At 41.5% G+C, this 16,948-nt stretch overlaps 1 protein-coding gene across 2 annotated transcripts in view; it reads right to left on the bottom strand.

Annotated features, from left to right (window-relative positions):
* Positions 1-16,948, bottom strand: part of GRIK2 (glutamate ionotropic receptor kainate type subunit 2) — a 394,781-nt gene that overhangs the window by 377,408 nt on the left and 425 nt on the right. For both annotated transcript variants that reach the window (XM_032184252.1, XM_032184253.1), the window contains exon 2: positions 11,632-12,036. In XM_032184252.1, the coding sequence (XP_032040143.1) occupies positions 11,632-11,746 (115 nt within the window). In that variant the 5' untranslated portion in view covers positions 11,747-12,036. The remainder of the gene's footprint in view (positions 1-11,631; positions 12,037-16,948) is intronic.

Genomic DNA, 16,948 nt, shown 5'->3' with positions numbered 1-16,948 from the left:
TGAAGCTTACCACCTCCCCTGAATTGTCTCTGTGTACATTTGCTTCACAGTTACAAAAAGATCGAATGTGGGCATAAATAAAATATTTAATAACAATTTTACTGTTTGCATGGTATATATAGCCTTTGTAGGTAAGACATTGGATTTGGAGTTTTGTTTTGTTGTTGGTGGTGTTTTGTTTTGTTTTGTTTTGTTTTCCACTAACCATTCTCAGTTCCTTTCTGTGTTCTGCATTTTCATCACTTAAGACATTTAACACAGCTGCATTATTGTTCTCAAACTACCTGCATGCGACCTATGGATTCTTTCTCCCTCCCCCCCCCCCCCCCCCCAACAAACAAACAAGCAAACAAACAGAGTAGCGTATTCAGGGATATCTGGAGACATGTCTAAGTAGTTCCTTGTCTAAAATAGCCCAAGGTATGAAGGTGAGCACCAAAAAACTATTATCCAAAAATCACACTTCTCTGAAAATGGACTCACACAAAAGTACAGTTTTTAAAAATCTGCAAGACATACTCACTCAGTGCATAATATATCTTCTTAAAAAAAAAAAAAAAAAAAAGAAAAAAAGAAATCCACTTTTGCATTGTATTAGTTATGACCAGGCACTGGCCTTATGTTTTGTACATTTTCAGTTGCCAGTTTCAGAGATTGAAATACTTTGACTAGAGTGGCTGTGGAGTCTCCTTGTCTGGAGATATTCGAAACCTGCCTGGGTGCCATCCTGTGCAACGTGCACAGGTGACCCAGCTTGGAATGGGGTTGGACTAGATGATCACCAGAGGTCTCTTCCAACCTCAACCATTCTGTGATTCTGTGAAATATCAAATGGTCATTCTTCTGTGAACAAGAAAGACACATATATGGGTGCCATATAACACCAGAAAGGCTAGATAGTTCTAAGCAAGTATAAATACTTAAAAAAAAAAAAAAAAAAAAAAAAAAAAAAAAGCGTAATTATTAACTGGAAAAGATAATTGTTTTAGGTTCTTCTTTCAATTTGAATGAAAAAAATTACCCATATTTGTACAGGAAAATTTGGTAGGTATAGTAAGCCATGATAAACTTAAATGGTATTGTACAATAAAAATCAGAGAAATTATGATTTTACAAATTAGATTCCCTAGGGTTGGTCCTTGTTAAGCAACAAAATATGAAGCAATAACAATGATTTTTTTATGTAATAATTGAATGCATGCTGAAAATTTCTTAAAAGTTCTGTATGAATTTTACGAACAATTTTCAGTTTCTTAAATGAGTAAAATGTGTATAACAAGATGGACATAAATGTTTCGGTTAAAAAAAAAAAACGTTAAAAACTTCTATGATCCAGCATTTGAAGAGCAAATTATTGCTCTGATTTAGAGCACTCTGATTTTAATTTCCCTAATATTCCTTTTTACCTAATTCCTTAAGGAATAGGCAACATGGAATTTCTTTTCAAAGATTTATCTGGTTAGTGTCTCATATGATAAATGGTGCTGAATAACAGCGAAGTTTTTGCTTTAAAAAATAAACTCCTTTTACAGAATGTGTAAACTTCATGTACTTCATTGTTATTCATGTATATAGTTTTGCAATGTTTATTCTGCAAAATAACTTCTATGGGGCTCCTGGACCATAGTATCTTTAATCAGTGGGTAATGGGTTTTAACCCTTCTTGAAATTATTACATTGATTTTTTTTATAGTATATTGCTAAACATTGTTAATGAAAACAAACAAAAAAAGACAAATTCAGGTGTAAAAACAGTGTAGTGCAATCTTAAAAGATAATTGAAAAAAAAAAATCAAGGAAAAGCAGATTCTGTACTGAGATTTTTAGCTAATGCAAACAGCAAAAATGGTTTGACTTGAAGAGCACTATATAATTTACTCAACATAGCTATGGATCTAGTCGTGTAACTCTATCACAAACTTTTCAAGGCAATGAGTATATCTAGAATAAATAGGTTTCTATGGACATTAACATAATTGCTTAGCTTTAGCATTAGAATGATATAAAACATTTTTTCTCTAAACAGTGTCCAACAACATACAACTCCGATTCTTATTTAATTTTGTATTAACATAAGACACTGACCTGAATGAAAAGTTAGAAAAGGATCATACCTAAACTGTACTATAATTTATCTTATTTCAATATCTGACCCATAAAATGTAGCTGTGAAGGACTAACATGTAAGAAGCTTTACCTACTGCATGCAGATTTCATATCAATGTAAAAATAAAAACACACAACATAAATCCTCTTAGCACTATCAATGAATATATTTCTCTGACAATCGAGGTTGCTTGTATTGACTGAAGATCAAGTACTGACACTAACAATATAGGTAGGAATAGAAGATTTGTTCTGTCTCCAACTAAAAGAACTACTTTCTTCAAGGTTTTACAACATGAACTGTTGAGGCAGGACTTAAACTATTTGATTACATGTTTAAAAATAAAATAAAATAAAATAAAATAAAATAAAATAAAATAAAATAAAATAAAATAAAATAAAATAAAATAAAATAAAATAAAATAAAATAAAATAAAATAAAATAAAAACAATAAAAAGCTGAAAGTTGAACATTGTGAACTATGAGACTCAGATATTTTATGTAAATGTATCATGCTTACTACTTTTGGTATTTCTTTTATTATTATGTACTATTCAGTATGTCATGTACTAACAGTATTTTTTAAATAACAGCATAAATATAAGCTGATCCATACAGCTGACACATGTTTAGTTAGTTTTTCTGGTTGATATAACTGGTATATATTTTGCTCCTGGAGAAGTATAAAAGCCCAAATGTTCAGTTATAAAGGAATCCTTAATAAATTTACCCAGCTTATTATGTACTAAGAGTGTATATGCACACAAATGTGCATTTTAATAAAAGTGTTTTAAATTCAGCATCAGTTACCTTATGACAAAAAAATAAATATAACCATACTTGAAAGTAATACTTATTTTTGTATCCAGAGATATATAATACTTGAAATATTTTACTGGAAATAGAGAAAGAGATAAATGCGAAGATGGCATGCTTTTCAAAACCTGGAGTAATTCTGTATGTTTTGAACCAAGCTTGGTAAAGTTTGCTCAATAAGGTTCTGTAGAGTAAGCAATCAGATAAAAACATATCTTCACAACAACAACAACAACAACAGCAACAACAAAAGTCCATATTTATAGGACTGATTGTGATTACCTATTGTGAGAACATGCACCGCTCATTTGCTGGTGAGATTTGAGAAGAATGAGTGAGAATTCTATTTTGCCATTTTTTAATTTTAATGTCAGGAACAAGCTGTTGAGTCATTGACAAATTCATCTTTCCCTCTTAAATTCCTACCTGAGAATTTGAATTCAGTGTGGCAATAAAACTCAGAATCTGGGGAGAAAAACAAAACCCCAATCCATCCACCTTCACTTCCTCTATATAGCTGATTTCAGGAAAAGCAGGGTTCATCCAACCTTAGTTAGAATCATAGAACCTGAGTTGGAAGGGACCCATAAGTCCAACTCCTGGCACCACACAGGTCTACCCAAAAATTCAGACCATGTGACTGCACAGTCCAAATGCTTCTTAAATTCCAATAGGCTTGGTACAGTGACTACTTCACTGGGGAGCCAGTTCCAGTGTGCCACCACCCTCTCAGTGAAGAACCTCTTCCTGATGTCTAGCCTAAACCTCCCCTGCCTCAGCTTGACACCATTCCCACGGGTCCTATCACTGGTGATTACAGAGAATAGATCAGCGCCTTCCCCTCCACTTCCCCACGTGAGGAAGCTGTAGACTGCAATGAGGTCTCCCCTCAGCCTCCTTTTCTCCAGGCTGAACAGGCCAAGTGACTTCAGCCGCTCCTCATGTGTCTTCCCCTCTAGGCCCTTCACCATCTTTGTCACACTCCCCTGAACGATCTCCAACAGTTTTACATCCTTTTTGTACTGTGGTGCCCAGTTTTGCTATGCAAGAGTGATCCACTCTAAGCCAAGCTTGTCTAATCTTTCTCCCAGCTTCACTCTCCATATATTGCAGAGGAGGCCTAAAACTTGGTTTGCACTAGAAGTTTGGGTTTTAGGTAGAAAAGAGGCCTTTCAATTTTTATTTTTCCAGAAAACTCAGAAAGCCAAGATTTTTCAAAAAGGAATGATAAAATAACATTATCATTTCCCTTTTAACTAGTTAAGTAATCATTTTGCATTTCACCTATTGCAAAATTAAGGAAAAAACAGTGAAGGAATCAAAAGATTTTTTAAAAGGGGGGGGGGGGGGGGGGGAGGAGAAGGATGGGGTTCTTCCAAAATGACTTTGTTCTTAGATAAAATAACTTTACATTTTCCACTCATCCATTGAAAACTACAGCATGGATCATTTGGTGCTAGATTTAGCTACACCCTTTAAATTCAGATCGGTTGTTATATGACTGGGAAATATCAGAGACATCCATTAAAATATTAAGATAAAAGAAAAGAAGATAAAAAAATCAATCACACATTGAATTAAAAAAAAATAAATCTTGAAGTCTACTGTACAGATCCTGGAGTTATATTATATTCTCCCTGGACTCTTCGGTCAGCGTTACTGAGTTATAAGAATTAGTGACTCTGACAAACAGGGTTGTTTTTGTTTTGTTTTGCTTTTTTTCATACTGAATCATCAGTAGATATTTTCAACATTCCTAATTTAACTGACATTTAAATCCTGATAACCATTTTATTGATAAACAAGTTTTAAAAGTTTGAGAATGTAAGTACAAATACAATAAAATAGACATTTAGCAAAAATGTATGACTCTACTTTCCCAAATCTAAAGATGAAATTCTGTCAAACCCATCAATTAATTAATCTTCTGATGTGTTGACAACAAAAGTTTTATTATTTAATAAAGTTTTATTATTTAAGGACCAGCTTTTTTATCCAAAGGCTACAGTGTAGGTATGCTTCAAACTATCCCTGCCATAGACATCAGTCACATTACTACCAAAGAACTTGTTTTTCTTTAGCCCAGTCAGAAAGGCCTAGAAGTGGAAGCACTTTAAAAATATATGATCTAAGAATGTGTATTTTATTTGAAAGACACATAACTTCTAAATCTGCTCATACACGAGTTATTCTATTTCAGTAGCCTTTTGGAAAGACTACAGAAGAATAAGTTTCAAGATAATCTGAATCCATTCTAATCCAAATCATTTGCAAAATTTTATCCAAATATATCTTTGCAGCAGGTGCAAAAAGATTAGTCTTAAGCACCACACCCATGGGTCAATTCTAATTCTTGCTCCCTCCCCCCCCCCCCCCCCCCCGAAAAAAAAATGTAGTTTTAATTCGTTAAGAATTACCTTTTAATGAAATTAAGAATACACTTTTAGAGCTTCTGTTTAGTGTTGTACATAGTATTAGAACATCACCTAGTTTATCCAGAGCTGGCTGAGCTCCAGTAATTGGAATAATGATCATTACATGTTTGTTCTGTTCTCTTTGCATTACTGAAAGCTCTGGCTGTTTAAATTGAAGGCAATATATAAACCTAAGACTATTATTACTGTAGAATAAAGGACCCAAAAGACTCAGAGAAAAAAAGCACAAAATTATAAGCATTAATATGATAGTGATCTTTGTTTCTCCATATTCCAATTCAGACGTGACTGCATAATGATATTATGCTATCATATTGTTTAATCTAATCTTCCAACAAACATTACAGCATAACGTTATAAAAAGCTTATTCGGGGAACATTAATTTGCCTTGCAGATTGCAGAGTATGGAAATAAGGCACCTTCTAGTTTCTCTTTTCCGTTATTGACAGAACTTCTAGTAATTGCTCCTCTGGAAGAGATTAGAGAGAGTGAAGGTTAAAACTAAGAAAGAGAAAAGGTAAATAAATCAAGTAGGGGACAAAGATCTGCAATTATTTGCAATGACTGCAAAATATTTGTTTTTTTCCTAAAGCAAAAGGGTATTTTCTCTTCTACAAAATAAAATGAATTAAAATAAAATAAACTCTAATATTTTAGTTTAGAGAATGCTAGTAAATCTCTTTTTCTCTGGGTTCTTATCTCCAGTGACATAAACCATTTCATTTGTCGACAACATTTAAATAGCAGGTATTATTTGAACTTTGCATCACTTCAAAAGCCAGGTAGCAGCCAGAAAATAGTGAGTTATACTTCTCACCACCCAATCTATCGGACAATTGTGTGAAAATTCTTTACAAAGCTGTTGGTGCTCCAAACAGCGGCTGAAATGATCTGGGGATGTTCCAGACAGTCCACACGAATGAAAGCTTTCTTAACCTACATTAAATCTTGATAATACAATAATGAGTCTTTTAAAAGGATCATTCTAATTCCCCTATCTAGTGCAATAAAGACTGTATACAGCTAATCTGCTTTGCCCTTTCAATTAAACTCGTCCAGGACGTTCTACGTAGTCAGCACCCTGAATGAGTCATTAAAATTCTCGTTCTGTAAGAGTTGTGTGCAGCGCACTGTTGTTTCTAAATTCCATTAAATCCAAATGGTCTTTATCGCCCCATGACCACTGTGACTTCAATCAGCCAATTTAATTACCTTACCAAATTGTCAGCAGAAGCAGCAAAGAAAAACAGGAAGGGCTGTGACGTTATCAAATTGAAATCTTCCTCTGCGCTGTTTAATCTGGAGCAGTCAATAACAATGCTTCTCACCTCCTTGCTACCTTCCCGAGGCTCTTAACCTTACTCTTCTTTCAAAGATTTCTGTTGCTGTTTATAAGACTGATTTTGAACTCGTCTCCGTGAGGATGTTAACACGTATTGAAAGCTTCTTGTCCTTGGCAGTAAAATATTCGTTGGCTCTAAGTGCTGGAATTACCAAACCACGGACCTCTAGGGCTGCTACAACAAGTGTTTACTTTGCAGATATTCATCGCACTCTGGATCGGAAGGCAGGCTGCTGCCTTCACGACCAAAACCAGCTATGTACGTTCTCTCGTTTCTCTCTTAAATACACGCGGAAAGGTTGCATCCTTCCACGAAAGAGTGCCAGTGCAAAATCCAAAGGAAAGAAATTGCACATCAAAGAGATCTAATGCATGTCCATTCCGGTAAATCTCTACTTGATCACCCAGCGGCTATTTATCACTTGAGCTTGTCTCATAACCTTTTGCAGAGGCTTAGCTCTCACTGCTTTTCCACGTCTTTGCTGGCTTTAGATGGTAAAAGTGGTCACCTGAACCTTTGAAACGTATAGCTCGACAACCACCGGCAACTGCACAAGCCATGGACGCAGAGAGCTGGCCTCCTCGCTGGTTTTGCCAAGCCCTGTCTCGGGAAAACAGTTTTGTGGAGATAAACTCAATCCGTTTGAGCCAAAGGAGCTCAGTTAAGTAGTATGGTAGATTACATCCCTGCCGCACCTTCACGAGAGAGGTTTCCAAAGTGCAGAGTTTCCCTCTCTAAGTTCCCACAATGGATTTGAAAATTAGGTCGTTTTCTATTCTGTCCCAAAGATTACATGATCATCCATAGCTCTGCTTTGCAACTATTTTAACTGTTTTCCTTTTGTGTAGTAAAACGGGAAAGTGTTAAGTTTTGTAATGATTTGGTGCGTTGGCTTTGTTTTTCTTTTTTGTTTATCTATTTTTCTTCAGAAAATAAAAGGTCAACAGTAGGAAATTATTTTGTGAAGAGTTCAAAACTCTACCTTAATTCCTTTAAAAGTATTCTACCTCTTTCCTCTTGGTTTTATTTTGTTTTTAAATTAGGGGTAGGCGAATACTCCTTCCCTTGTGCCCTCCTACCCCTTTTTATATATATAATACATTCTAACCCGCAACACTCATCTACCTTTCTCATCTGCTTGAAGCCGGGATTCACTGGAAATACCCATAACGCCAAATCAGCGACGAGGCAAGACTACAGACACGGGCCTCTGCTTTTCTTTTCTTTTTGAAAGAGCTGAAGTAAGGAGAAAAAAATGCCCGGTAACGTGGGGAAACTCTTAGCAGGCCAGTGGGCTCCCTGAGGAGGAGATCCGAAGTCCTTCGCACACTTTCACTTGAGTTACCTGAGGGGGAATTAGGAAACGCAAGGGCCAAACCTCTTTCACCTCCCGCTCACTGTTCCATATTCAAACCTTTGATGTAGGGAGGACGGGCAGGGTTTTGTTCCGCATTGTCTTCGGCAGCAGGGACAAGGCCCGAAGCGGCTAATTTAAATAAAGAGTATTTTAGAGTAGTCCAAAGGAAGTAGAAAGCATAGGAACCGGGGAGAAAAGAGGGGTTTTAAGTAGCCCGGCGTCTTACTGCCTTGGACGAGACGAGTAGGCTTGTGTAAACAGGTGAAGAGTTGCTGATGGGTAACAGCTCTTAATGGCTTGTTCATTCAGCCTCTTGAGTGCTGGGGTGCCCCGAGGGGAGAAAAAAGAAGAAGCGAGCGGGGCCCGGCGGGGCCGGGGCTGGGGAGCGCAGCAGCGGTACGGAGCGGCCCGGCTCGGCCCGGCCCGGCCGCGTTACCGGAGCTTCCCGGGAGCTGCCGTCGGGCTCTTCCACGGGAGCAGAGAATGGGAAAGCTACGAAACGCGATCCCCGATAATGGAGCGGATCTGCCGACGGGCACAGATTGGGGCTTTCGTACGGTGCCAAATGATAAGGGAAAGGTTTCCATCACACTTAGCTACGGAGAGACAAATGCTAGGCAGCTGCTTTTCTCCTTTCTCAAGCTGGGACCCGGCCCTTTATCCACATTAGTGGTATACACTTAGGTTTAATTTAGCAATGTTTTTTGTTCTTGTTTGAAACCCTCGAGTGTGGTGGGTACAAGCCTCACTCTCAGTAGTCCCTAGGCTTGCCCGTGGGAAGCGATTCACAAACGGCAGAGGAGGGGGACTGGCCGCAAGCCCCATGAGGTGAGGTAGCACTGAGGAAGGGTGGTGGTGTGATGCCCAAATACCACGTTGCCCGACTCGAGTGCCGCCAGAGAGTGACTGATGCCATCACAGCAGCCTCTCACCATTCCTGCTCCACAAAGCACGGACAAAAATAACCTGCTGCCTTTGACCCAGGCGGCTCGACTTCCCTGTGTGGTTGCTAAAAGGTATGTGAGAGTGAGAGAGAGAGAGAGAGAGAGAGAGAGAGAAAGGACGTGCTGGCTAGTCCCAACAATGACAGAAGCCGTGGGAAGGACAATGCGAAACCACGGTGGTTAATTTGCACAGGAGGAATGAGGGGGCTGCAGCTCTGGCAGGTTTCAAGCTCTCCCCCGTTGCCATAGCGCTGCTGGCTGAGTAAGAAGAACGGGGGCTGGCAGGCTGCCTTCTGGAGGGAATCTCCTCAGCCCTCGCTTCTCGGGAAGGACTCCACGGGAAGGCACGGGCATCCCGGCCTCCTGGTCGCAGAAGAGACAGATAGCACAAGGAGCCCGGAGGAGTCGGCAGGGAAATCCCCTATCAGAAATAACCAAAGCTCTTTCACAAAACTCCCTGTTCCTTCCCTCCTCCCCGCCATGCCCTACGCACAGAGATGTCACCCTCTGGGGAAGGGGCTGGGCGGCTCTGGCGGTCAGAGTCGCTACGCACCTGGACCAGGCTAAACCCAGACTCCTCACAGCAGGGATGTGCAACAGGCCCGGCTGAGCAAGGGGAAAACCTTCCTCGGGCTCTCTTACGTCTAAGATCTCCCATACTAAAATAAGCCAAACAACACTCCTTGCTTCCAAGCCTCACAGCTGGGTTGGCGACATTTCTTTTTACAGACAAGAAAAAGGAGTCGGTGCTTCAGAAGCAGGCTCATACTTCGCTGCTACAAACAATGAAGTGAGCGTAACCCGTTAACCGACTAGATGACCCGGAGGCAGTTCGGAAGGGAAGTTAGCCTAGAAAAACACATTCCTGTGCCACCATGTCACTGGGTGCTGGAGTCCCGCTGCACCAGCCTCGGGTGTCAGGATCATTGCCAAAATGCTGCTCACCAGGGCTGTCTCTACAGGTACGTTGGATCAACAGTTCAGAGAGGATGCTAACCTAAAGGAGGAATGCTCACCTCTTTCTAATGGTGTTGCCGGGAAGATACTTGTTTACATAGCTACCTTTGAGATTAATTGAAGGGTCCTGGAGACCGACCCTCGGCTCCGGCTATGAATCCCGGTCTGGGGAAGGACGGACAGATGGACAGTGCCAGACCGCAAGCAGCCCCGGTGCTAATTTCACGGCCATGACTATGGAGCAGACTGAATGCAAAATAAGCCCCGCAATGATATACGGACCCGTTTAGCCATGTCCAAAGAAACAAGCATTCCTGAAGACGGTTGCTAGGAGCAACGTGCCTTAAGCACCACCTTTAGATCAGATGGAAGCAGAAAGTAAGTGCTACTAGGAATTCAGTACACGAGATCAGTAGCAGCCTGGTGACTTTTTCATCATTACCAACCTTCCCCACATAAAAGTGCATACGGGGGGGAATTTAAGCAAAATTAGAGGCAGACCGAGGCGCTACTCCCAGGCGAAGACTAGAGCTTTTAGTGCCCCACGGAAAGGGTTGTAGCGGCTGCTAACAGCTTACAGCGGCCACTGCGAGAGCAGGTGCTTTCCTCCCTCCAGCCACTCTGCCGGCAGGCACAGAGGATGCCGCTTGTCTGGGGATGCAACTTTCGGGATGCCCCCTCGCCCGCTGCGCCTGCGGTGTCCGGGCGGGCGCGGACCGGGCGCGGGGTCCCGCCGTGGGGCCCAGCCCGGAGGCGCTCCCCGGCCAGCACATCCTGGCTCGGAAGTGAGGTTAACTTTCCCTTCCGTCCTGCCCTTGCTTGCTGTAAAACTTCTGCAGAGGATACACAGCGGCCGAAATTCCTCCCTCGCTTGCTTTCTTATGCACACGTACACACGCGCGGACACACGCAGAGCTCTTAAGGTTAGTTGCATGGTCCGGGTGGGATAGTCTTTAAACTGTGAAACCGCTCTGCTCACCTTGAAATTTCATTCCGATAGATGTTTTTTGTTCTCCCTTCTTCCCTCTCTTTTTTTTTTTTTTTTTTTTTTAGGGGTTAGGAGGGGGACATGTTGGACCTCTTAGAACTTTCCCCGCGTATAAAAGCCGTGTTTTTGAAGAGTTCCGTAAAGACTCTTTCGCGATCACGGAACAAGGCATAAACCATCTCTTGTTTAACCCAAAAGGCCACCAAAGTGGCAAACGCTGCCCGGGAAGCCAGCCCGCAGGTCTCGCATTACAGCGTCGCGCCCATACGGAGTCGGCTCGGATGGAGCAGGGACGCGCGACCGAAACTTAACAACTAGTTGACAGATTTTAACTGATCAAGCACTGCGTTAGCCGTGCTTTCCACTACTATAGAAACAAAAAGGTACATTACGAGGAAGCCACGCAAGCTCCGCAGAGCCTTAGGCAAACGCGTTTGCCAGTCATTTTTCTCTCCATTGTTATTATAATTATCATCACCGTGCCGTTACTACGGCTACAATGAGCTGCAGCGACAGAAAAAACACACAGCAATTCATCCCTCCGGATGCAAAATGCACAGGGACTTCGGTGCTTGACTCCGGTAGCACGTCCCAGCTCTCCCCCTGCACCCATTTCTGAGTCAATCCTACGTAAATCGCATTCAGGCTTAAACGCACAATGAAAAAGTGTCGGGAAATCTTACCAAATCTTAATACATGTGTAGTTCCTTGAGAATATCCAATCCACAGTAAGCAAAGAAGGAGTCTAGTGGTGCATCTGAAGACTGGATTAGTTAGAATAGGGGAAATAATCTTCATGATGTTTCTATGCACACACGCGCTGCCTTACTTCCCCCTTCTAAGCCGTCAGGTTTCCCGGTAGGGTGAGAACGAGGATACGTAAACTGATGGCCCTCAGACACGATCACGGCATGGTCACAGACAGAGGAGAGAGTCTACGCTTCCCAAACCCATTAGCAATCCCTGCATGTTCTTCATTCACTGCGCCAAGGAGCAACCTTCAACTGCAAGGAATGGTGGGACATCCATGTTAGTCGGGGGAGAATCCTTGAGAAATCCAAACACACACAATGTCCAGCCGAGTAAACCTGGGAGGCAAGAAAGGAGGAAAATCAATAGGTAATCCAGCTCGAGAAACCGCTGAGGTATCGCCACATAGCGAGAGTCAATGAGCACCAGCCGTTTTACTGGCGAAGCTTTTGCCGTGCTCCCATTCTACTGCACTGCTGCACAGCTTCTGACGCGAAGCCAAGATTAAGTGAGAGAAATTGAGATAGCTCTTCTCGTCTTAAGGCTGCCTGCCAGACAGCCTTCCCAATTCCTATTATGCAACCGATCTGATCGCCTAGTGTTCTCAGAGGAAAAAAAAAAAAAAAAAAAAAAAAAAAAGGCAGCCCGGTTTTACATATGTGTTTTTAATTGTTATTAGTATTTCAGTTGTTCTGGACAATATCTGTAGGGATCTGTGGCGGGGGTGGGGAGGGAGAGGAGAGGGCTGTAGGAGAGAAGGGAATCGGCTTTATAAAAATCAATTCATGCATTTTAATAGCTGACAGGCTGGGTCGAAATCACTTAGCTTTAGAGTTGTGAAAGAGAAGGCTGACAACAAAGTCGTGCAGGTTGTCAGAGCAACGTTTAGGCTAAAAAAAGATCTTGATATTCACTAACGTTCACTAACTGTTGCTTACTCACTTTAATGCATGAAACAGGATAAATGTGATAGTTTTTATATTGTCTGTCCATAGGAACTTGCCCCGGACTCAGTGATTACGGAGCACCAGCCTGCTTCTGCAAGGTAAACAGGAACAGATAGCGCTACAACAGCCTTGTTGCACAGACTTGTATTTCAGTTTCGCTCAACTTGCTTGAAATTTCAGTATTTTTTAAAAAGACGGTGACTTATGGATTTGCCTGTTTGTATTTTGCACTCTATTCTGCCACTTTTTTTTTTTTCCACACACAGCTTTCCTTTCACTCTAGTATTATCGAAGTATTGCTGTTCCTTCCTGTACTAAGAGGTGCATGTAGTTTGTCATTTTGTGGTCCTCAGTGAGAACAATAGCACTCTCTAGTTTGATAACGGGATACTGAGTTTATATCTGCAGCTGCAGCCATTGACTTTTGTCTTTTGGCCAGGTGTTCCAAAGAAGATAAACTCACTCTCTGGACTACTTCAGATTTTTTTTCGGAAACACAATCAGTTATGTGCTTGTGACCATTAAAATATGTTGAACCAGGACTGCCAGACTTTGCAATCTAAGTGATGCTTTTGCTGAACCTACTTAAACATTATTACAAATATTAAAAGACAATTCCTAGATTCCCCACAAGGAAATGAATTCATTTTATTCTATATTCTGCCTACAGAGATCTTTTGTCTCCTTTATCTCCCTCGTTGCCTTTTATTACCAAAGAAAATATCACTAAGAGACTTCCCCCACACATACATATAGATGAACACAGAATATACCTGACCTTACAGAAATAAATACCAATGATGCCAAGCTAATGAGAATAGTCTGTGGAATCTATCAGAAGGAGAGCATGGCAAAGGTGAGTTCCAGTTTATTTTTAAATGACATCTGTGTATCTTGGAAATGTAAAGAATTTAATTTATTACTTTTAATGTTGGTGCTTTGTATCCCTGAAAGTGTTAGCAATTCACAGTAACTTTTTTTTTTTTTTTTATCATTATGGCTTATGATTTTCTCTGCATGCATTTACTTAAAACACTGTAAAATGCTGATGAAAAGAAATGTACGTTCTGTGAAGGGATTATTAAACATCATCGATTTTTTTTTCTTTAAGATGGAGGCATAACTGCAGTGTCAAAAATAAGTATCATGAATGGCTAGTTCTGCAGTCTAGCAGGGAATTCAATCAGACGATTTGACTGTTGGAGCACTTTAAAAAGAACACCTAGTGTTAAAAGCAAGGATATCTAGCGACTCCTTCAGTTCACACTTAGAATATCTCCTAGGGAAAAAAAAAAAAAAAAAAAAAAAAAAAAGCACAGATCGAGATGCTCTTTCTTGTATTTGCATTTTTTTTCCTGTTCTACTTGTTCATATTTTATCTTAGTCCAAGGAGAAATAAAACTGACATGCATGAACACTGTGAACGTTCTTTCCTTCCTCATCTTTCCCGTGGTGTTACTGAAATAAAGGACATTAGGCATCTTTTTAATTCTGACTGCACATATGTAGCTTCCTGTCAAAACTGTATTTTTAATTTAACTTAGCACTGGTAAGCATTTCTGAAAGCATATGATTCATCGAGAGCTTTAGCGCAATTGACAAGACAAACTTTGGGCAAAGCGACCCCTTTAATCAGTCTGATTTTCTGAGGTATCTTTAAATAAATAAATAAACAAATACAGCTACCTGTAATCAACCCCAGCAGAGCTCCTAAGATTTCCTAACTCACCCAGGCATTGCTCCCACACCTTGAATGAAAAACCAACGTATGATCAATCCCTTGCACTGCTAACCACTCAGCTGCCCCCCGGACCCTCCGACCGCACGGGTAAGGCTGAGGCCGAGTTTTTCCCTTTCCTCCACCGACGACAGCTGAGCGGCACCACGGACAGAGCCCGGCCCGGCCCGGCTCGGCTCGGCTCAGCTCTGAGCAGGCTCTGCTCCTTCAGCACCACGGAGAGCTCTGCCGACCCCGCCGGCCAGCCCCCGCGTCGCCAGGTCGCACCAGGCGTCCCAACGCCCCCGCCAGTCATTTCGCGACACGGAAAGAAAATCGCGATATGCCATCGGCATCCCTACAGGCACGTCTGGTAGCCTGGGCGATGCCAGCTGGCCCGCTGCCTTGTGGCGGTTTGTGGGATCGGGAGGAGTACCACTCTCCTCCTCTGAGATCACCATCGCCTAATGCCCTGTGCCAACGCCACCCCCCCCTTCGTTCACATCCTAGCGAGCTCGTAGTTAATCGAGATTTACTTCCCCAAGAATATCGGTTCCTTATCAAAAAGTAAAACTTGCAAGACATAGGATGTTTGGAAGTATTGAATATGCGGTGACTGAAGACTATTTATACACTATACAATTAACTACAGCCTCCGACTTCACCACCCTAGATTCCTTTTCTCTTGATTGGACTTTAGCTTCTTTTATTCTTTGTGAGAGGGAAGGGTAATCTTTAAAAACATACTTTGGTCCACCCTCCAGAATAATTTTAGCATGAGATCAGGAAAATGTCCTTAACTCCTTTCATATTTCCTTCCCTGTGAGACATACAGTTCAAAGGTTGGAGATCCCTAATCAAATATTCTGCTGGAGAAGCTGGTTTTGTCTCTCGGGGGCTTGTCACCACTGTTATGCAGGTCTTTTCAGATTAAAGTCTTTATGAAACTGCCCTCCTCACTTCAGTGATCAGCAACTGGAAAATCTACAATTCCTTGGCTATACGTTTTAATTTCTTTTACATTTTGGCCATCTATATTAGGCATAGTGATAATACATTTTTAATACACAAGGACGATGTTCAAGTGAAGCTGGTATGAAAAATAGCATTACAGCTATAGGGGGGAAAGGAGAATAGATTCTCTAAGGCCTTTAAACCTTTTCCGGCTAATAAAAGCCTACTAAATTCTTTGGGTATGTGTCAGGTATAAATGGTGATCTTATGTACCTAATGTTTCATTTGGAAAGGAGAGATATGTGATTCTGATTACCTTATTACATCAGGCACTTTTTTTTTTTTTTTTTTTTTTTTTTGCTTTAGAACATATTTTCATGTGCTGTTATCATAATAAAAGTTAATCCAGTTCCAGCTAGCTGCCACCTACTGGGATGTATAGTTTTACCATATCACTTTAAAAAAGAAATGGCTTTCATTTTCAGGTCATAGCTATGTCTCTAAGAACAGACAATAGGGTTTTTTTATATCACTTATTCTACAGTTTTGTCCTCTCCCAACATCAACTGATATAAATTTCGCATGTATTTAACAAGTGACCCCAAAGCTTTGTTTTTCGGGCATTTTTTGGCAAATTCTTGCAAAGACTTGCATGCCACCACGGTCCTCTGAGTGTTGCAATCTGGAGTGAGGAGAGCCACAGCTTACCGCAACACCTGACCAGCCTCTCCAGATCAGACAAGTATTGCAGCTTTGCTGACAAAGCAGTAATACAGTCCTCCCTTTTTAAAGGTTTCCCTAGGTATTCGGACGAATGTTGATATTATCATTGAAAAACACATTGTGGCCCACTTGCACTTCACTCCCATCAGCTCTAAAAATCATAGGTTCCCCTCTGTCTGTTATTAGCTCAGTCCAAATTTACAACCAAGTTTCTGCTACGCTGATGATTAATGACATTTTAAGATGGTAATTAATTTTTAGCTAGCGGAAAGACGTGCATTCTAATTAACGAACTGAGTATGCCATAGATTAACTTGTTCAGGCACTTTGGGGTATCACAGCAATGCACTTTCCTAGCAGGTTTTAAGCAATGAGAAGAAATATTTATGACATTATCTGCAGATCAGCCTTTCGTCCCTTCAGTTTTCTTTGGGCTGGGGAAGCTGTGAACGATTTCGGAGAGGGAGGAAGGATGTTTAACATTCTCCACGCTCTACTCCACCAAAAGTTTCTAAGGAAAACGTGAAGAGAGGTTTCATTATAATGTATTCTTTCCTTCTCAGTGCGCAAGGGCTCTTGCAGTCATGCCGCCACGCTGTAGGCAGGAATGTCTTGCTTCACACAGTGTCGGCTCCCTGGCTGGGTTAGCGACGGATGCTTTCCCAAGGAATGCCGAATTTGTTCAGAAATGAACCACCGGAGTGCCGAGCAGCCGAGAGGTGGGTGCCGGGGTAGGGCCAGGAGGAGACCCTACGGAAGTAGCGACTCCTGTCCACCCACAACTCTAGGGAAGTTGCAGCCCGTTTCTCACCTCGCCTCCCCCTAGCGAGGGGGGGGCACCGCCTCCAGGCTCTCGTCTCGGCCACCCCGAGACCGCGGGGCACAGCCCTGGGCTACCGCGGGAGCCGG

Source organism: Aythya fuligula, chromosome 3, assembly GCF_009819795.1.
Source record: "Aythya fuligula isolate bAytFul2 chromosome 3, bAytFul2.pri, whole genome shotgun sequence".
Lineage (NCBI taxonomy): Eukaryota > Metazoa > Chordata > Aves > Anseriformes > Anatidae > Aythya > Aythya fuligula.
Note: the sequence above shows the minus strand (reverse complement) of the source record. Positions and strands in the feature narration are given on the sequence as shown.